A 6,292-nucleotide genomic window follows, 5' to 3' on the forward strand; every position below is an offset into this window, starting at 1 on the left:
CTGATCGATCTGAAGGAGTTGTTCCTCTGGTCCAGACCCATCGTGAGTGGTTTGAACTGGGGCAAGATTTTCAGTGCAAGAACCTGTGAGACCAACGTCCTTCAGCATGGAGATTGCTCTGAAATAATTATGTCCCCAGCGAACCCTAAATTATATTATTGGTCTCTGAAACTCCCTCCCCCCTGGGCTGTTCCTGTCTGCAAACCCCAGTTCCCATCATGGACACCCAGCCCGATAAACGCCAGAGGCAATGTGGTGTGGATCAGCAGCTAAGTGACATGGCAGAGCCACCTCTTGCCGTTACTGCGTTCGGGTCCGCCTGGGAACCGATGGAACCATTGGATTCTAAATCCAACGTATAGACATTCAAGGGGGGAGGGGAGGAGGGCAGGAAACAGGCCAGGCCCATTGCCAACCCAAGGATGGTGACAGATATACATTGAAATGTTCACAAAGACACACTCAGTCCAGGTCTGGTTCCCTGCAGAGACTTCAGCTGATTCTCTCCACCTCGACTGAATTCATTCTCCCACAGCCTGAAACAGATTGAAATACAAGGAGGGAATAAGCAGATCACACAACAGTGTCTATAATAAAGGCCGTGATCAATATTTCAACACCAGGAAGCTCACAGATCGACTGATATTTTGTTACATTAAATGCTCACACAAATACTCACCCGATCCATGTCAGACTCGGGAGCATCCGTGTCAGGTAGCTGAGAGCGGGGACCGATCGGTCTGTTAAGGAGTTTTCCCCCAAGTCCAGACTAGTCAATGATTTGTTTGTACCGAGTGCAGAGATGAGATAGTTGGTGCAAGAATCTGTGAGACCAATATCTCTCAGCCTGGTAATTAGGGAGAGAGAGAGGATGAGGGATACAGAAAGACCGGAAACAATCCCGAATGTTGATCAACACAATGACTAATCATTGGGACCTGACTGGGACTTGCCCACAGAAAAATAGCGGATCACTCTGATGCCTGACTGATCGTTACCCCGAGCCAAAGAACTGTTTTATTTTTTAAAGTAAAGGACATTCCAGGGGTTGTTGGGGGTTCCATTCCTAAGAACTGTTGGTAACCCAAAAGTTTTGGCAAATCATGAAATTGTCCGATGAGATCACAAAAGTTGCACTGGGTTAATGATGTACAGTTTTGTTTATTGTCATGTTTTGTTGCATGCTAACCAGTCATATTACAGAGTTCAGACACTCCCATTGTACGCAAACCTTTATGCGTCGAATTTTACACGTCGGAATCACCGTAAAACCAGGTAGAAAGAGAACTGCTATTATTGGATGATACACGACGACACAAAGTCCTGAAGTTACTCAGCAGGTCAGCAGCAACTTTGGGGAACATGGATAGTTGATGTTACAGATCGGGATCGATCTTCAGACTGATTCAGTCTACTGAGTTGCTCCAGCAGATTGTGGTTCCGCCTTAAAACTGGGTGCTAATGGTCTGCACCTACGAGCCGTTCTTTCCCAACTGCCGTGCTGTCCGGTTGACACAGCTGCTGTTGCGGCTCACATTGTAGCCCCTGGCTGACAGCTCTTTCTTCAGGCGCCTCCACCGACAGAATGCGCTCGGTCACCATGGGGCTCCCTCTCCTCTATCCTGGTTCCACATCTTCTTGTCGGCCGTCACTTTGTCCGCTCTCCCCTCCACTGTCACCTCCTCCTCTATCTCCACCTTGGAATATATTGGCATCTCTGGGAGGGGAGGAAAGTCGGCGGTGGAAGGGGGAGAGGCAAAGCGTACAGTGATAGGAAGAGGAGAATTGTATTGTATTGTATTGTATTGTATTCAAATTTATTGTCATTGTCTCAGTTAGAGACAACGAAATGAATTTCCCTTACAGGCAGTATCATAAAAATAAAAATAAATAAATAATAATAAATAATAAAACATATTAAAAATAAAATAAAATTTAAAAAAAAGCCCAAACACTGAAAGTCCACGACACAACATAACACAGTGGCACCAAGGTGAGGAAGGCACCATAGTCCAGCCAGCCTCCCCTCCGTTCTTCCCAGATGTTCACTCGTGGTCGAGGCGTTCCTAGCACCCGCAGTCGCCGCCCCGGGTGGCCCGATGTTCAGGCCCTCACGCCGGGCTGGTGGAACGCCGACGCCGAACCCCGACGGTGAACATCCTCCTCAGCGGCCCGGACCTCCTGATCAGCCGCCTCCCACAGCCGGAGTCCGCAGCTCCCGAGTCCGCAGCTCCCGAGTCCGCAGCTCCCGAGTCCGCAGCTCCCGAGTCCGCAGGCCGAGCCGGGCGGAGTCGCAGGATCCCGCGCTGTCCATCAGCGCCGCCCGCGTTGGGAGCCCGCAAACCGCAGCTCCATGATGTCGGTGCCGCAGGCCCATCACTTCGGGCTCCAGACTGCGATCCCCGGTAAGGCATCGCCAGCCCCGCGATGTTACAGCGCTGTCCCGCCGCTGCTGGAGCTCTGGTCGACCCCGGCAGGAAAGGACGCGCCAATCCAGTACGTAGGCCGCTGGGGGGGGGGGGGGGGGGGGGGGAGGGCGAGGACGCGACTCGAATCATAGTCGCGTCTTCACCAGTAAGCGGCTGAAGGACGGTATCCCCCGCACCGTACCCTCTTCCCCCACATTAAAACACACAAAAAACACAAACAAATACACTTTTACATAACTAAATTTAAAAAATAAATAAAAAGATACCGGGCTGTAGGTGGAGGATGCTGGCACCAGCGCCACCGGAAGTACAACAGAATGAGGAGGGGGTGGTGGAAGGAGCTGAAAAAGCAGCAGCAGGTGAGAGGAAACCTCGCTGGAGCACCTTGTGGAATATGTCAGCAACTAGGCCAGGAGTTGCTCTCCACTGCCTCACTCGCCTTCCCAGTGTCGCACCAACAGTGGCCCAAACTGGAAGAGCAGTGATCCCAGGCAATGCTTATATAACCATGAAGCGGACAGGAAGCCATCACCAGCCTCCTGTTGCAATGAAAAAGATCATTCAGGAAACGGGGCCACCTATTGTGAATTTAAGTGCGTTTACTTAACTCGCTTACTGCGTAAGATGGCGAGTGTAAATTTCAGTAGATTTTAGATTTTAACCGGAACCTAGCTAGAATTTAATTTGTGCAGAGCTGTAGGACAGATCCAAAACCACAGAATGCCGGACAAGAGAGTTCAATCCGTATTAATGTCCGGTGTCAGACACCCAATAATTGTACACTTCCTCTCAGAGTCTCCTACTTACCCTAGTTTCTGTATTTTACAGTCAGGATGCCTCAGAGCCACAGCCAACAGTTTCACTCCGGAATCTGCCAATGCATTGTTCTCCAGTCTAAACACAAACAGCGAGAAACAAACCAATTCAAATCTCATGGGTAAACAAAAATGCTGGAGAAACTCAGCGGTTGCAGCAGCTTCTATACCCACAAACGCTTCTATGGAAATAGGCAACGTTTCGGGCCGAAATCCTTCTTCAGACTTCAGAATTCAAATCTCATGTCTGATACATTTTCTCTTACCTGGATATTTCAAGAAAAAAAAAATCAATAGACAATAGTTGCAGCAGGCCTTGCCTTCTCCCCAGATCCCCTGATTCCGCTATTTTTAAGAGCCCTATCTAGCTCTCTCTTGAAAGCATCCCGAGAACCTGCCTCCACCGCCCTCTGAGGTAGAGAATTCCACAGACTCACCACTCTCTTTGAGAAAAAGCGTTTACTCATCTCTGTTGTAAATGGCTTACGCCTTTTCTTAAACTGTGGCCCCTGGTTCTGGACTCCTCCAACATCGGGAAACTGTTTCCTGCCTCTGCCCCTTTCCTGCCAAGCCCTTTACATTTTTATATGTTTCAATGAGGTACCCTCTCATCCTTTGAGAAATGAATGATCAGATTTCCCCTCACTATCCAACTCCTGTTTATTGATGCAGGTCAATCATTTCTTCAGGATACTGCTTAACAGATAAACTCACTCCTTGCCAATTGTGAAGTAGCATGAGGGAGGGGGAAAATAGCTAAGTGAAGGACAAGGAGAGAGGGCCAGACCTACCCACACTCAGATATGGGGGGGGGGGGGGGGGGGTGGCGGGGGAGGGTGGAAGGAGGCGCAGCCAACATTACCAGAAATGGGGAACTGTGGGATGCTAGAGCCATACAGATGAATTGGACATCTATTGAGATATCTAAGGCCTGATCAACTGGAAGGAATGGTACCGATTGATGTGTGTTCCAACTAATGGACAAGGTGTGGCCAGGAAGGGGGGTGTAGTGTAAAGGGACAATGTGTCAAGGCAGTTAATGGGTTGGAGTGGACAGTGGGCTAACTTAGATCAGCACAAGATGTTGCCCAAGACAGCATTAGGGGTCTCACTGAAACTCGGTTGAAACTGGATTATATCAGCAATTAAAGTGCCCATTATGTGAGCCTCTGCCTGGATGTTGCCTAGCAACCACAATCAGGGAAAGGGTTATGCAATTCGGCATTGTACCTACATGAAATTGTACAATTCACATATTTTATCAGATACAACACACTAAATACAGCGTAGTAATCATGAAATCCTTTAACTCACGAAGCATGGGATGTAGATTTGAGTGGGGCTGGGGGGGATGAGTGAAGGTGAATATAGATAAAGAGTAGTATAAAAATATATGTATGCTTTGTATCCAAAAGCCTAGGATAGGAGAGCATCTGTCTTGAAGATGTCGCCCCCAAGTTGGTCAATTTGTAATACTGGAAGTTTACTCTGAAAGTAAAGGGCCTGCCCTACTTGGACCATCTAATCCACGAGTTGAAAAACATGCCAACGTCTTGTTGAATCGCCGAAGTAAAATACCTCATACAACTATGTCTACGACCTCCTACAACTATGTCTACGATCTCATGTGACCCCCTCGACCTCAGTCTTCCACACCTAAGACCGACTACAACTAGCTACGAGTGGGAAATGATCACATGATAAAATGATGTCATGTTTGCATTTTTTTTCTCGGGCCAGTTACCGGCCTACGACTACCATCACGACATACTGCGACCTAGCTACGAGTAAAAACTATCAATTTTTTCCATGCCAACCTTTTTTTTACTCATGGACATTTTTTATCAAGCTGGAAAAAACGTCGCGACCAACTTGAGGCCACGAGTACCCGGAGACCACTCATGAGCATGAGGAAGAGTTACAAAGAGCTGGTACGACCTCATGGCGACCATGTTGCGAGTATGAGTCATGGGCAAACTCGGCAGAGGTCGCCAACTGCTGCCACTAGTGTTGGCCTAGGTGCCAGTGTAATTTCCCTGGTCAATGGACGTGTGGGAAAGCAATACACGTGGGAAAGAGCAATACGTGCTATTGATTACAATGAAATCAATGGCTTTAAAAAAAAACTTATCCGATGATGTCTTCAACTGCCCTTATCAAGAAGCCATTTAGACATAAATTACTATAACAACTTCTGGTTATTTGGCACAAATGTTCACAGTATTCTTTCATACATTTTATTCAAACTGTTTCTTTTCCTTCACAAACAACAAAGTGTGTCATTCTTAAAATTGAATGTAAAGAGAAATGAGCAGTTACCTCAATTCCTGATATTTGTGCAGCCCGGGTCCCAGTTGCTGGAGTCCTTCACACTGAATGTGGCAGCCCCACAAATTGAGATGTTTTATTGTGTCACAGAGGTCAATCGCACGAGACAGCACGCCACAGTCAATCAGGGTTAGTCGTATTCCAATTAATGACAGTGTTTGAATGGATCCCATCATGTCCTGCGCAAGGCTACTATTTTGACACTCAAAAAGGAAGGGCACTGTATTTAGGAACTCCTTTTACCACTATGACTCCATGCATTTCCAATCTGCGTTTTAACCTCCTCCTTCACCCAGTCAATCACTTGGACAGTTGTTTGATGAGAAAATGGGCCCAGAAACTCCTCCAGTCGCCGAGATGACCCTGGGGAGGAGAGACCAGCAACAAAACGGAGAAATACCTCAAATCGCCCATCTTCCTTGCTATGGGCTTCAGTGAGGAGTTTCAGGATATCTCCAGGATCGGGAGTCAGGAATTGTGCAAGTGCAGCTACAAACTCTTGGATAGTGAGGTGAGGAAATGTGTATGCCCCACTCTTGGCAGAATCCTCTCTCTCTAAAAGTTCCACCGGGAAGCCGGAGAGGAACTGGGAAGGCTGGAGATCGTACTTGATCAAATCTCCATCTGTGAACACAATGTTGTTCTCGGACACTCCTGTGAAGGGCATCTGACCAATCCTCAATAACACCTCAGGAGGCTCTCATTTTCACAACCGTAGTT

At 47.7% G+C, this 6,292-nt stretch overlaps 1 protein-coding gene across 1 annotated transcript; it reads right to left on the reverse strand.

Moving 5' to 3' along the window:
* Positions 1-388: 388 nt before the first annotated feature.
* LOC116969069 (NACHT, LRR and PYD domains-containing protein 14-like) lies at positions 389-5,799 on the reverse strand. The gene is made up of 4 exons (XM_033016021.1): positions 5,564-5,799; positions 3,237-3,323; positions 680-847; positions 389-536 (listed from the first exon to the last, which is right to left on the reverse strand). Exons 1-4 carry the CDS (start codon positions 5,746-5,748, stop codon positions 449-451), a joined length of 528 nt encoding a protein of 175 aa, XP_032871912.1. The 5' UTR covers positions 5,749-5,799; the 3' UTR covers positions 389-448.
* Between the last annotated feature and the right edge of the window lie 493 nt (positions 5,800-6,292).

The sequence above is a fragment of the Amblyraja radiata genome, assembly GCF_010909765.2.
Source record: "Amblyraja radiata isolate CabotCenter1 chromosome 43 unlocalized genomic scaffold, sAmbRad1.1.pri SUPER_43_unloc_2, whole genome shotgun sequence".
NCBI classification, from domain to species: Eukaryota; Metazoa; Chordata; class Chondrichthyes; order Rajiformes; family Rajidae; genus Amblyraja; species Amblyraja radiata.

Coding starts and splice junctions, on each gene's coding strand:
- LOC116969069 (XM_033016021.1), bottom strand. CDS start 5,748: ATGATGGGATCCATTCAAACACTGTCATTAATTGGAATACGACTAACC. Junction 848..3,236: donor TGTAAAATACAGAAACTAGG/GTAAGTAGGAGA, acceptor CCTAATTACCAG/GCTGAGAGATATTGGTCTCA. Junction 537..679: donor CCGAGTCTGACATGGATCGG/GTGAGTATTTGT, acceptor AATCTGTTTCAG/GCTGTGGGAGAATGAATTCA.